General features: G+C 40.6%; 1 protein-coding gene across 1 annotated transcript; it reads left to right on the top strand.

Annotated features, from left to right (window-relative positions):
- The first annotated feature begins 57 nt into the window (after positions 1–57).
- On the top strand, positions 58–20,990 carry zranb1b (zinc finger, RAN-binding domain containing 1b). Its single transcript, XM_023418067.2, has 10 exons — positions 58–442; positions 1,722–2,773; positions 9,120–9,307; positions 10,748–10,901; positions 11,745–11,816; positions 13,518–13,716; positions 14,428–14,548; positions 14,954–15,083; positions 18,623–18,852; positions 19,079–20,990. The coding sequence occupies exons 2-10, from the start codon at positions 1,816–1,818 to the stop codon at positions 19,295–19,297; spliced, it is 2,271 nt and encodes a 756-aa protein (XP_023273835.1). The 5' UTR covers positions 58–442; positions 1,722–1,815; the 3' UTR covers positions 19,298–20,990.

Consider the following 20,990-nt stretch of genomic DNA (forward strand, 5'->3'; position numbering starts at 1 on the left):
GCGGTTGGCAGATTCAGGTGGTAAATCCTGATCCTGCCTCTTAGTGTAACACGGCCCGGAGCTCTATACTCTCTCTCGTAGTGTATTTTTCAGCCCTGCCTCGGCTACTTCTCTTCCCCTGTGCCGCCATTAAAGCCCCTCGGCTTGGTGTTTGGAAGTCGGGAAAAGGATAAAAATGATTTAAAGCGTCAAAGCGGACGACTGAGGGACGGGACTAGGGGTGGGGGGGTTTCTTGCTCCGTGGTATGTATGGACCTTCAACTGCCAAGTAAACGGCGCCCCAAAGAAGTGAATATGCGGCGGGTGACGACCAAGTGAGAGAAGCCTGAGTTCGGATTGGAGTGGGTTTCTCTGGTCGGAGGGGAGGGGGGGGAGCTCGGGGAAGCTCCATTTGTTTTGGCTGCAGTGTGAAACTAAGGAGTGTAAACACAGCAAAGCAAAGGTAAGGCTTTCAACGAACCTCTGCCAGAGTTGACGAGGGCCTCTCAAACGGTTACAGGCAAAACATTATCCCGTTGTAATGATAGCGAACCGCCAGCTAGCTTGGCTGTAATTCCTTGACTGGCAATCGAACGAACGCAGCCGAGTTGTCATGTAAGATAACTAACAGCTAGCTCGCTCCGTGGTTCTGTTTACACACGATAATGCGTTGGTCGCTAGTTTGTTAGTTAAATAATGATAACTGCAAATACACACATGCGAAGACAGCTTGTTGCTTATTTTAGTCGAATTCTCTAATGTATGAATTGTATGTACGAAGCGATTTGTCACAAGTATAAACTGGTTGAATGTAACTCGTAGCTGTCAAGCATGGTTGAGGTTCATGTGCTGATATTAATGTTCTGTTGGCCTTGAGTACACAACCTGCAGCTCTCTCTCGCAAATGTGTTGAATTTCTCACGGTGTGTTGGTAAACTTGGAGGCGTGGTGTAAACACAGCACAACCGGCTCCTCTCTGAGCTGCCTCAGTTGGCTAACAATAACTTTGCCTTATTATCTTCTGCCTCGCTAATAATGTTCAGAATGTATCACGGGCACATGTGGTTTGGATTATTCATTTTCATATGTAGGTAATAGGCTTTGGGGCGAATTCAATTTCAGTGCATCAGTAAGTGTCTTAACCAGTCACGCGCCTCCCCGCTGGGTGTCTGGTTTCATCTGCCCTTTTCTCTTGTTACCCAGCTCGGCTGTTTGGCACATTTGCCTGGTGTATATAACTTACTATATGTGTTTAAAACCAGTGTCAGGTTTTAACAGAAATGTGGAAGTTCAGTGTTGCACCCTTCGACCTGTCACTTTCGGTACTTTGTGCGTCTCGAAACATTGCTGCCTTTGATATTTTCTACAGATCAGTGCCAGATAAAGAGCAGACATCATGTACGTTTTTGCAAGTGTCTGGCAGTGTATGACCAAATGGCTAAATGGCATAGATGGCTGTAATAAAGAATACTTTGCTTGAATTTTTGTAATAATGCATTATTGGAGCAATTTACCACTAAATACTCACAAAGTTAAGCACCATATTTTGCCTGTTTGAGTGCAAATGCATTTCTTTCAAATGTATTGTTAATCTTTTCACCTTTCCAAAGTGTGTTTGCCTCTGAGTTAGAAGATATTTTGGTCTGTATTTTCTGATTATGTAGAGTTGTCAAGTTCAAGTTCAGTATGTTTATAAGAGTCTTTTGCTAAAATGCCCTGTGTTTTTCTTCTTTGTAACATAGTGCACTGCTTGCTGTGTGATCTCCTTGAGAGTGGATCTGCCGAGCTGAGAGCCCCTCTGAACGGCAGGAAGTCTCCCTCAGTGGCGGTGCGACGATGACCGAGCTGGCTGCCAAGTGGGCTTGTGAATACTGCACATACGAGAACTGGCCGTCAGCCATCAAGTGCACCATGTGCCGCGCTCAGAGGCCCAGTGGGGGTGCCATCATTACTGAGGAGCCCTTCAAGAGCAACCCTGCTCTGGATGCCAGTCTGCACCAGTGGGACCCTGCAGGCCTCAGCAACAGCCCACCCCAAGGGGGTTCCAGCTTACTTATTTGTCCAGACTCCAGTGCCCGACCCCGTGTGCGCATTGCTGATGTACCTGAGACTAGTAGCAAGTGGTCATGTCACATGTGCACCTACCTGAACTGGCCTCGGGCCATCCGTTGCACCCAGTGCCTGTGCCAGAGGCAGCACGCTCAACAACAGCATGGGCAACATGCAACACATCAGGGACATCATACCCAGCAGCCACGCAGCCCCACAGAGTCACCCCAGACCTCAGGCTCTGGGTGCCGCTCTGTTCCCTTTGCCACCACTACAGACCCCTGTGAGGAATATAATGACCGTAACAGGCTCAACACTCATGCACAGCACTGGACCTGTGCTGCCTGCACTTATGAGAACTGGGCCAAGGCACAAAAGTGTGTAGTATGCGACCACCCCAGGCCAAATAGTCTACTAACTGAACCCATAGAACTGGCATCAGAGCCTGAGAGCCAACAACCTTCCTCAAAACTTAATGAACAGGACAGGGACAACAGGAGGGGTGTTGTTGGGCAAGGAGTAGGGAGTGTGGTAGGTGGGGTTGGTGGTTGTAGCAGCAGCCAAAGGAGGTCTCCCCCTACCTCGAAACAGGAATCAGAGATGAACATGGACTTTCAGAGGATTGAATTGGCGTCAGGGGCTGGGATTGGGAGCAAAGAGGAGCTGGAGGTCGATTTCAAAAAACTGAAGCAGATTAAGAACAGGATGAGAAGGACTGATTGGCTGTTCCTCAATGCTTGTGTTGGTGAGTTTCAAGAATATATGATTTTAATGAAGCATATATTACATGTTTTCCTTGTATTTTGTTGTACTGTGAGGTGGGTAATGAGTCATCTGAATGATATAATGATATAATGATATAGTTGTACCATCTGCAAGGTCATTTATTCCAATGCAGTTTATATAGCCAAGTTAAGATGATCCTGAATCGCATCCTACTAAAGTTGGTATACTATATATACTAAGATATCCTTTGCATTCAGCTAGTGTAAAGCTTCCCTGCACAAGCAGCGTCCGGCCACCCACACTGTAGACTGGTGAACGTGGAGTGGGAGGGAGGATGAACATTTTAAAAACAACTGCTTTTTTTTCCCTCCCTCACACTGCTATCTCACTCTTTCTCCTACGTTCGCCATGTCTATGTAGGGTTTGTTCTTCACACCCACTCATCTGCCAGTCCTTTTTCCCTATCTGTCTCTTTGACAGTTAATTTTTCAGTGTTACACTTACAGCACAAATGTGACAGCCACACGTGCATTTGATCCCAGTGAAGCCCTTGTCATGATTAATAGTTTTATGGGTTTTCATGTTCTTGCATTTCTCAAAGCAAAGGAATCGTTGGGTATGAAAGTCAAAGAAATATCCCTGCAGTTAGTTTTTTCTGGTCCCACACAGGGTCTCTTACTGCATGTGACATGGTGAATTCACTCATGTCTGTGCTGCTTGTCCCCTCGACGCCTGTCTCATCTGTTCAAAATGTCTGATGTGAGTGGGTGTGATTTCTTTTAGCATATTCAAGTGTTCTCCCTCCTTATCTGATTGGAAGTGCCCCTTAATTTCTCCGCTGTCCATTGAAGGAAATTAAATACAAGCCACGTCTGAAATCACTCCCTCCTTGCCACCAAATTCCTTACGTCTCCTTTGGAAGATTTTAGGTCTTCAGCTATCGATTATTTTCATGATCATTATCTGGCTTTTATTTGCTGAAATAATCACTTGGGAACAATGGCCGTTACAGTTTCACAGAGCACAAGTAGACATATGCATATTGTTTATTTTGTCTGACCAACAATCCAAAATCCAGAATTATTTACTGTCATATAAAACAGCAAGCATAAAACTTTCACATTTCAAAATTTTGGCATTTTTGGTTGATAAATGACTTGGATGATTAAACGATAACTAAAATTGTTGCCTATTGGCCAACAGATGAATTCACTGATTGTTTCAGCTCCAGATACTGTGAGTGTCAGAATTTTTTTGTCCTCAAATATTCCCACAATGGAACAAAAAATGTAGTGTCCATATTTTATACACTTCAATTTGCCATTAAACCCACAATGCAGTGTTTCACCTTTGCTCCTGATATGACAGACATGCAAGTCACACTAATGTCCCATTTAATCTGTCAGCAGCGACACAAAATGATGATTCACAAGTATTTGATATCTCAATTTAATGCTCACTATACAGTAAACTATCAAGTGTTAATTATGTAGGGAATAGTGAGTGAGTGAATGAGGTGTGACCCAGCTGCAGTCTCAGAGGACATAGAGGGAGTGCATAGCTCAGTTGTGTTGAGGACAGGGAAGTGAGTTTGTCCTCTGTTGCTGGATAGGTTTCCCTGTCATTGACGTATAGACATCAGTGTTTGTAAACAGTGGCCCCAAAATTCTGATAGAATAGATGCCGCAGTTTCCTGAGGGGCCTGCTGCACTAAAAATAGCACAGCCCATGCAACAAACATCAAAAATAAAGAAGTCTCGGGCAACAGCAATGACCTTCGCCCCTCTGATGTGGATGACCCTAAGCCAACTCAACTGATGTTGCTTACACATGTGGTGTCTGTGTGGGCACTTCTCCTTTCAGCCTAGTCAGAATGCATTTCATTCTTATCCTGTTTATGAGGCTATAAACAGATTTGTGATTGTTCATCTGTTTTCAGAGGAGTGGCTTTCATGATGTTGCTTTTCAGGGCAAATGCTGACATTGCATGTCGCCTACCTCCACTGTTCCGTAAAGATTCCTTCCAGAAACAGTGAATTGTGTTAAGAGTGGGTAGTTTCATGTTGAAGCCCAGTGCTTGGGACTTTTTGATGAGTTTGATGAGCCACAAGTGCCATTTTGACTTGTCACTTGGGTCACTCTTTAAGTGCCCACTTGTATGTTTGTGCAGTGTTATTGGCCCGCTGTCCCATTTTGTTAGTGATTACAGAGACTTCATTTGATGACAAGGTATGTTGGAAATAGGTTTTCCAGAGAGATACAGCCAGTTATAAAAAACACTAACCTTTGTTGTCCTGAATTAATGTAACAGGTAAATAACACTGGCTAAGTATTAACATTAGAATTAATGTTCTTCACCAAGCTAGCCTCTCCTGCAAAAAATATATATTAATTGAATTTAATAATTATTTTGGATAAACATGGTTTTGGCCAGTGTTTCCAAATATAAATTTTCATCATCTATGTATTCTTCTGGTTAGTGGGGTCTGGAGCTTACTTATGTATCATAAGTGGGTGATGGATTGGGAAATGTCCTGGATAGTTGGGCAGTCTCTTATAGTGATAACATAGATGGACTCACAGTTACTAACATTCATGAATACCTTCATGCAGTTCTAAGTCTCCAATGCTCCTGGCTTAAGAATGTGAAAGGAAACAGGAGCACGGTCAAAGGAAGCCAATGTGAACACAGGGGGAATGTGCAAACACTAAACAATCCTGTCCCTGTCCGTGTCCTACTTTCCGTGAGGTGACAGTAGTAACTAGGGCTGAGTGATATGGGACGGGAAAATCATATAGTACTTTTGTACTGAGATATAACTCAAACTTTTGGCTATGTATAGCAAGGTGGTTACACATTCTCTGTGAAAAAAGTCTGTCTATCAGATATACACGGGAGAACAAATTATGAAAACAGAATTTGTTAAGGACTGATTTCCCACCAAGGTTTAATGCTGGTTAAATACAATAAATAGTATCCAGTAAAATTTGTACTGACATTGCATGGAAAATCTTGGAATATTTTTTTTTAAAAAAGAAAAATACAGATTGTAGATAAATTACAGATTTGGCAATCTGTTGACAAAGAAAAGTTATTTCCACGAAGTAGATAAAACATTTAATAGAATAGTAATAGTAAGTACAAGTAGTAAAGGAGAAGTGCAGACTTTGATATTTATCAGACTTTTGGACATACAATACATACAGTGTTCATTAATGTCGCATCATATTGAAAAAACTAAGACAATGTATATGCAAATGATCCTGTTTTCTTCTCTACCTTCGCTGCCGCTGACAGCCCTGTTGATGCAGCTCTCTTGCCAGACTTTCAGAGTAAAGTCGGGCTTCTATATTAACACCAGGCTACTTCATCTTTTAAGACAGAAATTTTGACATGTTATAGCAAGAAAAGCATGGGTGTAACTAATAGTATTAATAATGGCTCCAATCTACTTGGGTATTTCAGTAAGAAATGTCAGTGAGCCAACACACGCAATACCAAGAAAATTGCATGTAAATGCAGTGTTAATAACAACATTTGTGAATTTCCTTCATATAATCGTGAAGTGAAAAGTCTATATTCTTCTTTTATTAATTTGTGTAAATGAATAAAATAATCCCTGAAGATTGTTTGCCTTGTGAGACCTTATGTAAAAGATATCAAATTGGGACTGGGTCTACTATATAACACCCATCATCTATCTTCACAACTAATATTGTGTCAGATTCAGCCCTCATTACTTACCGTTCTGCCAATGAGGTGAGATAATTCCACTTGTCTCCAGTGCAGGTTTCCTTGTTTACGTAAGTTTCTAGAAATGTGTGTCAGTGTCCTGAAATGCCACAAAATGAGGCAGATTGCTTCATTATTATAAATAAAGTTATCCTGACAAAACATGTACTTTTATTCATTCATTCATGGAAACTGGTGAAACAATTTCACCTTATTTGCTTGCTTTAAGAAATTTAAGGTCATGCGGAGAAAAGTGGACATGCTTAGTTCAAGGCCTGCAATGAATGATTACTTTCATTATCAATTTAATCTACCAATTAATTTTTTTTGATTAATCATTAGTCTGTATTTGCTAGAATGAAAAAATGGCATTTATAATTTTCCACAGACCAAGGTGACATCTTCAGATGTTTTGTTTATCTGACAAACAGTCCAAAGATATTAAATTTACTATCATATGTGACAAAGAAAAACATAAGAATCCTCATGTTTTATAGAAGTTAATATTTGACATATTTGCTAAAAAAAAAAGTTATCGATCAGTTTTTGTTGAGTAGTAAACAAAAATATGTTTACAAAAATATGCTTATGGTGCAGCAAAGAAACCCTCATTATGTCAAACATCACAAAATCTGGCATATTCCTCTATTCAAACAACAACTAAGAGAGAACCTTTACATGGTGGTGTGTGACCCACTGAATTGGCTGGTGGAGCAGGTAAACCTTCCAATATACTTAAAAGTACCAACATTTGTCTGATGACTGTTCATTTCACTGCGATAGAGGAGACCACTCTCCACATGACAGAAGGAAAAGAACATGTATAGTGTACAGTGTGGAGGAAAAAGACCAGCACCACTTAGCCTCATCCATTCTCTTTCATCAGTCTGTCTTTAAGTGAACGCCTGTTTGCATATTTGTGCCTTTTGTGTTGGTCTAAAGGATCTGTGAGTACAGTACTGACTGCAGGGCTGCAGACACGCCCACACTAATGGAGTGTTTTGTGGAAAGTGGTTGTGATCCTTCTCTATCACACTGCACTGCCATTGTGTAGTTTCTCTCTTCATCTCTCACACTGCTAGCCAGCTCCACATGGCACAGCGAGTCCTTCCACCCACTCCATGTCTCTCTCGCTCTCTGTCTCACTCACACACAGATATGCAGCTGAGCATTGTGTGTGGTCCTTTGACATGAGAACAAAAGCTCAACAGTGTTTCATGCTGTCAAATGTACGAGAGAATACTACATGGGCATTTACTGTATATGCTAGAAATGGAAAGAGAAATTTTGTGTTGCTGTGTTGTATTGAAATTAATGTACAATTTCAGGTTTTGATTTTATTTTATTCTGTTATAATAACACATTTGTCTAACTAGTTTATTCTTTTTCAACAGTGAATAACTCTGGCTTTATCTCACTGTGTTGCTGGTTTGATCACAGTAACAAAGGCTTGCATTGGTGCTTAAACTTAAAACAGACAACATTTTTTGTGTTGAGCTGATCATACAACCATCCACATTTAATGCTTTGTTGACTTTTATCATTGTTTGACATTGCTTTGGTTTAGGACTTGGACTAAAGATACTCCCATCCTCTAACCTCACTATTGCGCACACACACTACATTCACACCGACTCACCTTTTTCTCACTTCTTTCCTCCATTAAAACACGGATGATGATGGGAAATGAGAAATGATTGACTTTTCTGAGCATCAAATGTGTAAGAGATGACAGACAAAAAAAATTTAGTTTACAGCTGACTAGTCAGTGTGTTTTTAAGGCAAAGGTTTTAGTGCTGGCTCACCGTCATAATAACTTATTTAGCATAATAACTTCACAGCAAAAGAGTGTAAAATATAGCATGTATGTTCTCTGCTGCACACAGTCAAATATGTTTCTATAGTTTGACATCTTGGTGAGTTGGTCAGTAGTTCATTTTGTGCTCTAGTGGTTGACATAAATTGCATCTGTCAGTTAGTGCTAGTTAGCAGTATTTGATGTTTGCACAAAAAAACAAAGAAAAAAACACCTGCATATATTTAATCAAACGCACCCTTCAACCCACACGATCTAAGACTGAAGATTAAGAGGGCATAAAATAATGGACAGATTACAAAGTGGCCCCCTATTGTGTTTTCCCCTTGACTCCAAAGTCGGTGAAGCTGTTTCAGCTGTGACAGAGATAAAGCACATTTTGATCTGTAATATTTTATACCTTTTGGTTGAGCACAGAATGTCCTCTTCACAAGGTTGTTCTGAGGATAAGTCAATTTTGTGTCTGTTGTGCCATGTCATTATGTGATTTTAACCTCACTGATCAACTGATGTTTGTTCAATTTCTTCAATTTGTCCACAAAGCGCAATCATCAAAGTTACACAATGCAAACAAAAAGTAAACTGATAAACACCTTTGTTTTATTTATCATATTGTTTTATTTTTATTCATTCTTAAGTTGTTAAATCCATCTGTGAACTTGTTTTGACAAAATGTTCTTTTTGTTCAAACTGTACACCACCTAATTGATTGTACTATTTTAAATGTCTTCTATTTATAAGTGCCAAAAGAAAAAGTCTTCACTTTAATGTTACTTATTAATGTGACCTTTTCCTTTCTCCCTCTTTGTCTGGCAGGTGTGGTGGAAGGCGACCTGGCGGCTGTGGAGGCCTACAAGTCATCAGGAGGTGACATTGCACGACAGCTAACGTCAGATGAGGTGCGCCTATTAAATCGGCCCTCAGCGTTTGATGATGGCTTCACGCTGGTTCACCTAGCCATCCGCTTCCAGAGACAGGACATGTTGGCTGTGTTACTCACAGAGGTCAGTAGAAACAACCTGTAACTCTTGCAGAGGAGTCAACTGTGGATTATTCTGTGCAACAGATACAGATTTTAAGCCTTTTCTCAGTCATTAGTCATGTTACATAACTGACATATGTTTCTCATTCTCCCACTCCACTCGTATTCAAAATAAGGTTAAACAAAATTGATGAAGAAAAGATCATGAAGATTGAGCATAATAATTTTGTGCATTTTCACAAGCTTTAAAGCATTAAAAAAAATGCCTATTACAAGATAAAAAGCTGAATTCTCATCTATTAGCAACAGACTTCAGTCATTTAAAATTTTATTTAAGAATAGGAATACACCTGCATGGCCGTTGGTGTGTTTCATATGCTTACTATAAAAAAAGAACAAGAACAAAACTGTATTATAGAAATTGGAGGGTATTTGGTGGAAATTACACCCTTTTGTTTATGAGTCAGAGTTGATGCAGCTTTTTCTTGTGAAGTCTGTTAATCTCAACATCCAATGAAATCAGCCAAGAGGAATTACAACGGCAATGGGTTTGTAGAGAGGAACAAGGCTGGAAGTCAGACCCACACTCATCTCTCTGTGCCTCCTTATATGTCAAACCTACAGAAAACCAGATTTAAATGTGATAACCTTCTATATCCAGTGTTTTGTTAGAAAAATATGGGTTCCCTCTTGTGCCTATGTGAAAGAAGGCTCGCTGAGCTTGTGTGTGTGTGTGTGTGTGTGTGTGCGTGCGTGTGTGTGTGTGCGTGCGTGCGTATGTGTTTGTCTGCAGTGTGCATGTACTAAGGTTGATAGCAGCTTCCTTACTGTCAGCACTGTGATCCCAGAATGCCTCTCCTCACACACTCAGTCACTGTTACAGTTTTTTTTCCAAGGGGGGTCAGTGAGCAACCACTGGATCATGCTCCGAAAATGCTTCAAAGCTGAGGATTGCTTGAACACTGAACACAGAGACATCTCTTTTCATCCTCTTGTCCTAGAGGCAACTTGGATTAGATTAGTGAAAGTAAAATTAGCTCAGATCACAGAGTCACCTACCCAAACACACAAAACAGTAATGGCTTTTGTAAGTATTCAGACATGTAGAAAACATCTCTTCAGCTAAATAATTTCTCATGTACAGAATTTAAACTCATTGCCCTGAACAGTCCTATGACCTCTGGTATTGATATCTTTTTTAATGTTTAAACCTCCACTACTACTGCTTTATATTTAAATTAAAATTTTTTACTTTCCATTGTACAAATAATGCCTTTAATCAGCACAGCATGCAGCTAAACTACCCCAAAAGCTGGTTTTGCATTACTTAAATATTTTTAGGTTTTGTGGTTACTTGCAAGATGGGACCTTCCGCAGTCGTTAGCTGGGCTCAGCCTCTATCTCATATACTCTTGATATATGTAAATTATACTTCCTTTCACTTATCCTCTCTTTTTTGCAGGTGTCTCAACAGGCACCCAAGTGTATTCCAGCAATGGTATGTCCTGAGCTAACGGAGCAAATCCGTCGTGAGGTAGCTGCCTCTCTCCACCAGCGCAAGGGAGACTTCACCTGCTATTTCCTCACAGACTTGGTGACCTTCACCCTTCCTGCAGGTCAGCAGCTCATCACCAAACAAATAAACAAATATGACCAAAAACAACAGCAGGCTGTGGACTCACAAATCGATGGAAGTCATAACATGAATTCCAGAAGCTGTCAAAGTGTACTTTCAGTACTTCTTCTATAAGGGGAACTTAAAACTCTGTAGCTGAAGAAACCAAGTCAAGTCATCCCCTCTGGCTTTCCAAGTGTGTGATAGAGTTCTTGTTTTGTTTACTTGTGGCACTTGTTGTTCGGATGCTGAACGGACATAATGCTACGGTTGTCTGTTTCCAACTGCCAGAAGACGGAGGCCACTTCTGGCTCACTGTTTGAGTATTGTTCTTGCATACTGAGTATACCAAATGCCAACGGTGCATGGCTCTCGTCTCTATAACAAAGCTATATTTAGCATTTTTGCCAATGTGTCTCTGTAAAATTGCATGCTATCTCTGTTGAATTTCATTGTTGGGAATAGCTATTATGGTTCAGCCTGTTGCTGGTAGCTAAGCTAAGGATTTTTGTTATGCTGAGTGTTCAGGACAATGCAGACCTTGGCTTCTGGCCACTATAGAAAGCCATTCTGTTCAGTTCCACAAAGTCAATGCATTCATTTATTTTAGCTAAAGAATGAGCTACTGTGTTGACAAGAGCTTGGAGCATGCAGTGAAAGCCAGTGCCTATTGTGGAAAGAACAAAACATGGTGGCTTGAGTTGAAATGAACCACGACAGAAAGAATTTCTAGTTGGCCTTTTCAGTTGTAAGTTGTAAAGTTAGTTTAAGTAGAGATGTATACATAAATCAAAATAAAATTAGTTTTTAATTCTCCTCTTTTATTTTTACTTTTTTGTTTCAGACATTGAGGACTTGCCCCCAGCAGTTCAGGAAAAACTGTTTGATGAGGTGCTGGACAGAGACGTACAGAAAGGTGAGATGTTTTCTCTATCAACATCACGACTTAGTGTTGCAGTAACACCTATCACATGCTGTGCTTACATATTCACGCAACTGCTTTGGGAGAGACAGAGAGAAACCAGATCCAAAATGACAACGGTGGTGTGGCGGCTTGGCAAACACAGGGAGCCCCCCTCACAAACTGTATACTATAACGGGAAGGCTGCCGAGCACTGGCAGTGTCATATTACTTGTATTTTCCCTCTTGCCAACACAGTGTTTTGCCCGCCTGTTTGTCACTCTGCCAGGAGGTCTGTCTTTATCGTGTGTACAAGTTGCGTCGACCCTAATCAGCCTAATTGAGTTTTAGGGATTTCTCTGATCCCTGTTGAATGATTGTACTTCCTCTCAGCCCACACACACGCACAAATATAAACTCACATTTAAAAGGCATCACTTTTCAGCAACACTTTTCTTGCTTTGGTGCTTATTTGTGTTACCTGTTTAATCAGCCCAATGTGTCAAACATCGGGGACTGCAAGTAAAAGGGAGACAAATTCTTATTTCACTTTTAAGCTGCTGTAAGTGTGTGTTTGCTTGTACTTAAGTTAGGAGTTTTGGCAGAAACATGAAATGCCCAAGTGAACAGAAAACCTTGTATCCTTGTTAAGGGATTAAGACAAGACCAGCTAACAATGCTTAAAACCAGATTACCTGGCCATGTAAACCCTTCCATCTTTTTTAAGCGTGCATGATGTGATTGCTGAGAAAACAGCAATGTAGTGTAATGAAAAGAAAGATCATTACTAGAGGTTTTGCATGGTTGTGTCCAAAATGATTCAATACTTAGTCTGATTTAAATTGAATGTAACCATATTGACCTTGTTTTGTTGTTGTTTTTATAAACTAAAAAGTTCAACTACTAAATAAATCACTTTCCACGGTTAAACAAAAGGTCATTTGAAAATTTCAAACACATGGTCACAGTAGGAAAAGAGTGTGTGCTCTTCCACAACAGAGCACATTTGTCTCAGTACTCTGACAGTCCAAAATCTTCAACCCCCCAAAAAGATCTGTTAAAGTGGTTGCGTAATATCATTCTATGGCTGTAAATATACCAGCACTGGTAATAAATATTGTAAAAGGTTGGTTAGAAATCTCATTACTGGCATTCTACCATCACTGATTTCCACTTGCATTTTAAAAACAATGTGCTGTTTTGTGTTTAGCCAGTTGAATCGCAATAACACTAAACAGAAGAAGAGATCACAGTGTTCTGTCTGTTCAGCTACAAAAAGCAATGCAGCTGAACATAGACTGGTCTTCACAAGGCAACAGATGACGGTTTCACTTGCACAGTGCAATGTGTTTCTGCTATAAATATAAGTACAAACAGTAAGGCATATCCGTGTTGGTATACTATATATCCTCTGACTTCTCGCAGTCATCAGGTTTTGTGGTGTAGATGCAGATCTATTTAGACGTCATTATGTCAGTTCTATTTTGACAGGTGTGAGTAACTATTAACACTCTTCCAAACAGTCCTTTCAAATGCCATCACCTGTCTTGTAACCTCAAAAAAAAAAAAAACACTGTGGCCTCTCTATAACCCCAGACCACCCTTACTGCCCTAGAGGTTTTTGCAGTGTGTTCTCTTTGAGGTCTAGTTCAACTGAAAGATTTAAATGTTCAGCAGTGAGATACAGGACTCAACTTTTCCTCCCCTCTTGTTTAGAACTTGAAGAGGAGTCTCCCATCATCAACTGGTCCCTGGAGCTCGGGACTAGGTTAGACAGTCGGCTGTATGCCCTGTGGAACCGCACAGCTGGGGATTGTCTGCTCGACTCAGTGCTGCAGGCTACATGGGGCATCTACGACAAGGACTCAGTGCTCCGCAAGACCCTGCACGACAGCCTGCACGACTGTTCTCACTGGTGAGGCCTGGGACTAGGAGTACAGATTACAGTGTGTTACAGATTTGCATCTAGTCTCGGGCGCATTGAAACTGTGTTTAGCAGACTGAATGATGCACCAAACATCATAATAGAATAGTAATGATACAGGAATTTCAGTGAGTGCAGGTAAGTTGGTGCTTGCTGCTTCTCAGGAGAATGATTTTAATGAGCTGACACCTAAACAAGGTGAATATACTGCATTTTTTATATAGATATACTGCAGACTGAATAAACGTGTATTGCTGTACTAAATTCTTGACCAATGCAGCATCAGGTTCCAATAAAAAAACATCATGTCTCCTTCATGTTTATCCTTATACTCTAAGAATTTAGCTGAGTATTTTACAGAGAAATGTTTCTAAGAAGTGAGCAGGTTATGTTTTAGTGTCTTGCTCAAGGACACCAAAAAGGCTGAAACTTGATATTCAACAGTCTCAAGTTACATTTTGTTTTCCTTAGTTGTAATATTTACCCAGAATCCAAAATTTGGACTGGAAAACTCTTGCTCTAGGTCAAAGTTGAAACTATTTAAGGCCTGATACTTATATAATGAGTAATTGCTATCTAACCTTACCTGCAATAGAGATGGAGGAATTCACTGAATAGCAGTCACTCACCTTTCTGCACAGAGAGGTCAAATAATATCATAAACAACACCAGTGTATATTTGTGTTTGTGTGTGGTCTGTAGGTTTTACACGCGGTGGAAGGAGTGGGAGTCGTGGTATTCCCAGAGCTTCGGCCTGCACTTTTCACTCCGGGAGGAACAGTGGCAGGAAGACTGGGCTTTTATCCTCTCTTTGGCTAGTCAGGTACGTGCACATGAAAGCAAACACATTAATATGGATGACAGTAGCTTGATGTGCTTAAAATGTGACACACTAATGATGTATGAATTATGCAAGAGGCTTTACTGCTCTTACTACACTGTACTTAATCTGTAATTCCTTCTGAAAGTGCATCCTGACTGTCATCAGCACTTCTATGCTTCTCACTGCTTTGTGTGACCTCACAGACTAAGTATTTGGGCGGGTTGTTATTATATCTGGGTGTGAAAGCGCAGTAATTGTGGTTTTTTTTTGTGTTTTAACATTTGGGAGTATGCTGTGGTAACTTGGCAGAGAGAATGTACAGTATTCAAGAATCATCGTAATTGTAATTTCACTTACCGTGACTTTCTAACTTTTTTTCCCTTTGTGTGGTGTTTTCTTTTACAGCCAGGATCCAGCTTGGAGCAGACCCACATTTTCGTTCTTGCACACATACTTCGTAGGCCCATTATCGTCTACGGAGTGAAGTATTATAAAAGTTTCCGTGGCGAAACTCTCGGGTACACCCGTTTTCAAGGTGAGCAGTTAGTTGACTGTTTGGACTGATGTTGTTTTGGTCAAATATCGTTAAATGTTGAGTGCAGCTCTGTTCCAGTGGACGTAGGACTAGACTTCCTTTGTGAAATAGTTCCAGCCTACATGTGTCTGCATAGCTGGCATAGCTGACATAACTGCCCCTCTGATCTGACAGTAATTGCTATTTACAACATGCAACAGTCTAGTGATGTTCATTTAAGGGGTATTTTAGGACCGTGGGACCTGAAATAACATTAACAACAAAACAAAACACCCCCTTTGTCATAGGAGCACATTTAGAAGTGTGATGCAGGAGAATGTTCCACACACACATCCAAACATGTGAACATGTGTAAACCATCAGAACCCTGAGTCAAACAATCCTATGGTCCACCTTTATTGCTAGCAGTAAAAATAGTCTGGATTCAATTTGCCTGCTGAGTGACGCTGTACAGGGGATGATGAAAGAGCTATGTAAGGGCCAAGTGCTTGTGGTAAAGCCTGTCTGATGGATCAGTGATTTACTGTTGCCAGGAGCCAATGTAAAACACACAGAGGGAGGCGCCTATAGGTTGGGGAGGGGAGCTCAGTTAAAGGGGTGACCAAGAAAAAACACAGTTGTTACTGGGAGAGGAGAGTAGCGTTACAAGGCTTCTCACTTACAGAGGTATTCATGAGGTGTGAGAGCTGCTCTGTCGATCATGGATCTGAAGAAACACAAGACACACATACTGTTTGTATTGTGTTTTCTGCATTGTTTTGTGTATAACCAGATTCTCATTCTGTAGTTAGCCCTCACCAGATGCTAGGACATTTCCAGTGGTGGAAATTAACAAAGTATATTTATTCAAGTGCTGCACTTCATTCATGGGCACTTAAACAAACTAATACAAATCACTTCATGCGATGATCAAAAGGACAAGTGTATGACAAACAAAATTACGACGAAGGGAAAAGCAAAAATACCCTCGATAAGTTTCTGTACTGGTCCATCAACACCTTTTTCTCTTGTACGAGGCATAAAAATAAAACCTACAGTAGTTGGTTATGCCGTCCTCAAAATAATGTAAGTATTGTACTGTAGTGTACTGAGAGCAAGGCTGATTTTTGTTCTCCTTAAATTTGTTTTATTACACTTAAATGTAAAAGTACCAAAACCTTTAATGCTCAAGGATGGGACCCTGACTCTTGTCAGAACACATGCTAAAATAATGTTTTTGAAGTTCTCATAAACACTAAACTTGTATTACTCATGACACTTTGAGATGGATGAACCAAGACAAATTAATTATTAATTATTCTGAAACATTCATGGTGTGTAATCATTAAAATGAAGACTATTTTAGTAAAGTTATTTTCCAGCCACACAGTCAAACCAGCCCTGTACAGTGGTGTGTGGTGTGTGTGTGTGTCTCTGGAAACAACAGTTCCCTCGCTTCTGTAGCCCATGCTCCCCATTCTGCAGTGGGTTTAGTGAACTGCTCCTTGATTCAGGCAGTGGCAGAGCATGAGACACTGCCCTGTTCAACTCCCTTGTCTGCTGACCACTGGACCCTGGTTTGGATCAGATATCAAGACAGGTGCTCTTCCCATCCACCTGCCTCAGACCTCCAGTTGGGCAACAGGTTTACTGTCCTGGATGAACTAGGCAGCTCCATCTTCTCATCTCCAGAGCTCATTCTTGACCAGGGATGTCGCTATGGAGCTTGCCAGCCGGACAGGCTGGTAATCCAGTATGTCCTCACACCTGTTCAAGGTGTTCACCTGACAAGAGCCCAGAGAAACATGTACCAGCTGCTCAGCTGCCTTCTCCTTCCACCTTGATCAAAGGTTACTCCGTCGTCTGAGACACTGAGGAAAAATCTGTTGCTTACTGGGTGCAAAACAGATTCCAACATTTCTTAACACTCATCCCCATGTAGCAGCCATTAATATCCATGCCAGTGCAAATGATATTCCTTATCAGTAGTTGGAGGTACTGAAGCAGGACTTTTGTAATTAAATTCCTGGTTATCAACTACATGTCAAATGCCATGTATGCTCACTGCAAATTTGTTTTGTAGCCTAAATTGCCAGAAACAAATGGAGGTCCGTTCAGCCCAAGCACTTTAACACACAGTGTTGGTTCCACTTCACAGTTGATTCTCAAAAAGGTCTGGGCTACATTCTATAAACCCCACTCCCTTTACTCTTGTCAGTATTCTTGTATGAATAACTACTAGAAACACTACCAGGTTACATTCCCACCTGTACATCCACATGACTGCTTCCAACATAGGAATCTAATTCATATTTCATCCAATATCAGGAAAACCATTCTGTACACTCCCCAGGCAGAACTTCTCACAAACATGTCTCTTTTAAGTCCTCATTTTAAATGATTTTATTTTAATCCAATTTAAACGCGATCTAAGCTGCACTCAGAATGTAAAATCCTTGATGGCAAAAAACTTCCTTCAGCTAAACCAGAATAAAACTGAGGTCCTAATCTTTAGCCCTGAAGACTACTCTGCAACCACAGTTAACACCCTTGGGTGTCTGTCATTGAATGTAAATTCCCATCTTGATTTTGGTTGAAAATTTGATAAACAAATCAATTCAATTGTTGGCACTGGCTTCTTCCATCTTAGATCAGTTGCAATATTTAAAATCATTCCTGTATGTTAAAGTTTTGGAGACTATAGTTCATGTTTTTATTTCCTCTTGCCTCGACCACTGCAATTCTCTCTATGTATGTCAGTCAGACATCTGCAGCTGGTTCAAAATGCAGCGGCAAGACTCCTCACTGGTACCAAGAGGAGAGATCAAATCTCCCATGTGCTGGCCTCTTTTCACTGGTTAGCAGTGAAGTATAAAATTGGTTTTCTTTTGTTTTTAAAGCACTGCATGGACTGTCACCACGTTACATCTCTGCACTGCTCATCTATCATTTCACCTCCAGACCTCTCAGAGCTGCTGATCAATCACTGCTCTCCATTGCACACACCCAGTTAAAATCCAAAAGTTGAGCATTTTCCGTTGTTGCCTCAAAATTGTGGAATAGGTTGCCACTAACATTCAGCTCTTCCCCCTCCAGTGATATCTTTAAAACACTACAAAAAACCATCTCTTTTCTCTATCCTTTTATTAGTCACCATGAAACCATGACTCATCACATTTCAGCTTTTATTTGTTTGTATTTAATTCTCTGTGCCATGCTGTTGTTATGATTTTATTCAGATAATGTATGTCTTTATTAATTTACTTAAATCCTCTCATGTCTTTGCCTTCATCAGTCTATATTTGATCATTTCTGTGTTTTTGATTGGATTTGGTCAGCATTTGTTGTTTATAAATGTGCTCTATAAAGAAACTTGACCCGACTGTTTAATAAAACCTGTAAAACTGGTTTCACAAAGTAATGACAAACAATATGTTGCACAACAAGGGTACATACATACCTATACACACTGAATATTGCCCTTTTCCCTTTACCCACATTCATGTTCTGGAAAATAATGAAAACAAATGCTCTTTGTCTTCGTCTTCCTCTCCTTCTAGGTGTGTACTTGCCCCTTTTGTGGGAGCAGAGTTTCTGCTGGAAGAGCCCCATCGCTCTGGGCTACACGCGGGGCCACTTCTCAGCACTGGTGGCCATGGAGAACGACGGATTCGACAATCGTGGCGCGGGCGCCAACCTTAACACAGACGATGATGTGACCGTCACGTTCCTGCCACTGGTCGACAGCGAGAGGAAGCTGCTTCACATTCACTTTCTCTCAGCGCAGGAAGTAAGCATCTTGCCCGCTGTGTCTACAGATTTATTTTTCTCTTTAAATTTAGCTTATGATTGATGTTTTTTGTTATGAGCAGGAAACTTGTTTACTTGAAAGCTTCACTGTGTCAACACTAGTTTAAGAGACCCAGTGGTTCGGAAGGGGAGTGTATGATATCCTGAATTTAGACTAGTCATATGAATCCATCTGATTGTTACATTTGTTTCCTCTTGTGCCTCAGATGGGAAATGAAGAGCAACAGGAGAAGCTTCTGCGGGAGTGGTTGGACTGCTGTGTGACCGAGGGCGGAGTCCTGGTGGCTCTTCAGAAAAGCTCCCGCCGCCGCAACCACCCGCTTGTCACCCAGATGGTAGAGAAGTGGCTGGACGGCTACAGACAGATCCGACCCTGCGCCTCTTTGTCTGACGGTGAAGAGGAGGAAGACGACGAGGACGAGTGACAAAACTGAAGTGGGGAGGGGGGGGCAGGACTCCTCCCCCTCTTCTCTCTTACAATTTTACTTTATTACTGTTTTTTTTTTCTCCTTTCCTGACACGGACAAACTGTGAAAGCCTTCAGGAGAGGACAGGGAAACACAAGCCCCCACCCACCTTTCACCTGACAAAAGACACTGCTACTCTTCTATTACACACAGGCACTTGGACATAAAACTCATTCAACCCTTAACTCAGACCAACCTGAGACTGACAAACCCCACTGCTGCAAAACACAGATTTGGGGAGAGAATAAAGGTTTACGAATTCAGATGACCTTTTGATTTGTTTTTAGTTTCAAAATGTAAAGGAAAAAAGGAATCTTTATCTATAGATGTAAATGCATGTGGTTGTTTAAAAAAAGAGTATAAGGAAATATACCAGCATTGATTCAAATCAACACTTTATATCCGATCAGTATGGGTACTGACAAAAGCACACTTCCAAATTGATTTTATGATGTTTTTCCAGTTGTTACAAAGAGTTGGCTTGTTTAGCATTTTGTTTTTGAACGGGCAGGGACAAAGCCAATAAATATCATTATCTTTAGAGAACCAGAGATTGTGTAATAATAAATTACTTTAATCCTTATTACTAAGCACTGCACATTTATTAAAACATTTCTATATAAATACAGTATCATTGCTTGAATTAAGGTCATTATATGAAGCTCTTGAAAAGGGAGACTTTCCCTTTACAAGTCAAATCTACACTCACTAAGGTTTAGCACACAAACATTCATGTTGGATCTTTGGTTTACCTTTTTTTCAGACTGACTGAACTGAGGCGTGTGTGTGTGTGTGTGTGTGTGTGTGTGTGTGTGTGTGTGTGTGTGTGTGTGTGTGTGTGTGTGTGTTTGGTTTTTCTTCTCTGAACTTACTCTACATATTTATTATTTGGAAACTTATTTGAGCTAATAAGAGCTTTCTGTATATTTTTTTTCTCCTTTTTGTGGTTTTGTTAATTATTCTCTCAATCTTGATGAAGACATGTTGCACAGAAACATTGTTGCTGTGAGGAAAGAACCAACCATGACCATCAGTGAAAAGTTTACTTATGTTGTGGTGTGCAATTTAGTACCTCATTTGGATGCCTAAAATCTGGTGCTTTTGTTTTTTGGGGGGCAGGTGAGAGTGGGAGTGAGACACATTCAATGTCGACATAAACCCAGAGTCACACTTCTCTCTTCATTGTCTCCTACTTCCTTTTTTGTCCCCTCTTTCCTTACAGCATTTGTTGTCACAGTCACCCTCACGGTACACGTTAGTTCACCTCCTCTGTAATGCCTGTTTGTTGTCATTATGTGAAGACATCTTTAGTTTTTGTTGATTAAGGTTGTTGTGAAAGACTGCAACATATAAAACCAAAGCTGACAAAAAAGAAAAAAAAAACACAAGTTTTTGTTACCTTTTTTGCTGTGAATGTTTGCATTTTGTTTTTTCTCGCCATTGCGTACTGTAACCTCTTTCGTGTTTCATTCAAGTCATACACGTTTTGAGCATCACCTGTATGTTGCTTTGTATTTATGCAATAGTTGCAGTTGTGACAATGATGGTTTGTGGATTTAGGCCTGACTTCACTATACAGAGTGTAACGCAAAGAACAAGTAAAATAAGGAAAAAAAAAATAAAGGAAAACCGTTTTGAATGTCCAACAAAA

The sequence above is a fragment of the Seriola lalandi genome, unplaced genomic scaffold (assembly GCF_002814215.2).
Source record: "Seriola lalandi dorsalis isolate HSWRI2012SDOR001 ecotype SW California unplaced genomic scaffold, Sedor1 jcf7180002054580, whole genome shotgun sequence".
NCBI classification, from domain to species: Eukaryota; Metazoa; Chordata; class Actinopteri; order Carangiformes; family Carangidae; genus Seriola; species Seriola lalandi.

Coding starts and splice junctions, on each gene's coding strand:
- zranb1b (XM_023418067.2), top strand. CDS start 1,816: ATGACCGAGCTGGCTGCCAAGTGGGCTTGTGAATACTGCACATACGAG. Junction 2,774..9,119: donor GTTCCTCAATGCTTGTGTTG/GTGAGTTTCAAG, acceptor TTTGTCTGGCAG/GTGTGGTGGAAGGCGACCTG. Junction 11,817..13,517: donor GGACAGAGACGTACAGAAAG/GTGAGATGTTTT, acceptor CCTCTTGTTTAG/AACTTGAAGAGGAGTCTCCC.